The 616-nt window shown below is 67.9% G+C and overlaps 1 protein-coding gene across 1 annotated transcript in view; it reads right to left on the bottom strand.

Annotated features, from left to right (window-relative positions):
- HSPB8 (heat shock 22kDa protein 8) overlaps positions 1–616 on the bottom strand; it is a 4,540-nt gene extending 3,924 nt beyond the window's left edge. Inside the window, exon 1 of the mRNA XM_009330877.1 lies at positions 510–616. Coding sequence (XP_009329152.1) covers positions 510–616 — 107 coding nt within the window. The remainder of the gene's footprint in view (positions 1–509) is intronic.

Below are 616 nucleotides of genomic sequence, written 5' to 3' on the forward strand. Positions count from 1 at the left end.
TGTAAAGCCCCGTGTCCCCGCCCCACCAAGCAGCCCACTGTACCAGGAAATGGGTCACTGGTGGCACCCCGGCGTGGCACTGCGAGGGCGGCGGGACCCCATGGGTGGGTGTTTGGGGGATGCCGGGAGAGGGGACAGACCCCTTTTGTGGCCAGCATCGTGCAGGGTCTTGGCCACCCAGGGCTGGCAGCAGAGCCTGGGCGCGAGCCGTGGGACAAGAGATGCTCCACTCCAGCCCTGCTTCATCGGCCGCCTTCCCCAGCCAGGCCTGGAGAAATGTCCCTCAACCGCAGGAAGGAGAGGGACCCCAGGCAACAGCCAGGCAGGGTGCTTGCGGCACTCCTCAGCACCTGCCTCCTCCGCGCCCTCCTCCTCCTCACCCCGCCGCATGCCCCGGCCCTGCCGCAATTGCCGTGCGCGGGCAGGGCGAGGCCGTAATTACAGCCGCGCGGCAGGGGGGCTTATTACAGGGCAGGCAACGCGGCCGCGACCACACAAGCCGGGGGTACCTGGTGGCAACGAGGGGCTCCCCATGGAGGTGGTCCAGGCATAGCTCGGGTGGGTGAAGGGATGCGCCAGTTGAGGGGACGTCATCGATGAGGGACCACTTCCTCAT

This window comes from Pygoscelis adeliae, unplaced genomic scaffold (genome assembly GCF_000699105.1).
Source record: "Pygoscelis adeliae isolate BGI_AS28 unplaced genomic scaffold, ASM69910v1 Scaffold358, whole genome shotgun sequence".
Classification (NCBI taxonomy): Eukaryota; Metazoa; Chordata; class Aves; order Sphenisciformes; family Spheniscidae; genus Pygoscelis; species Pygoscelis adeliae.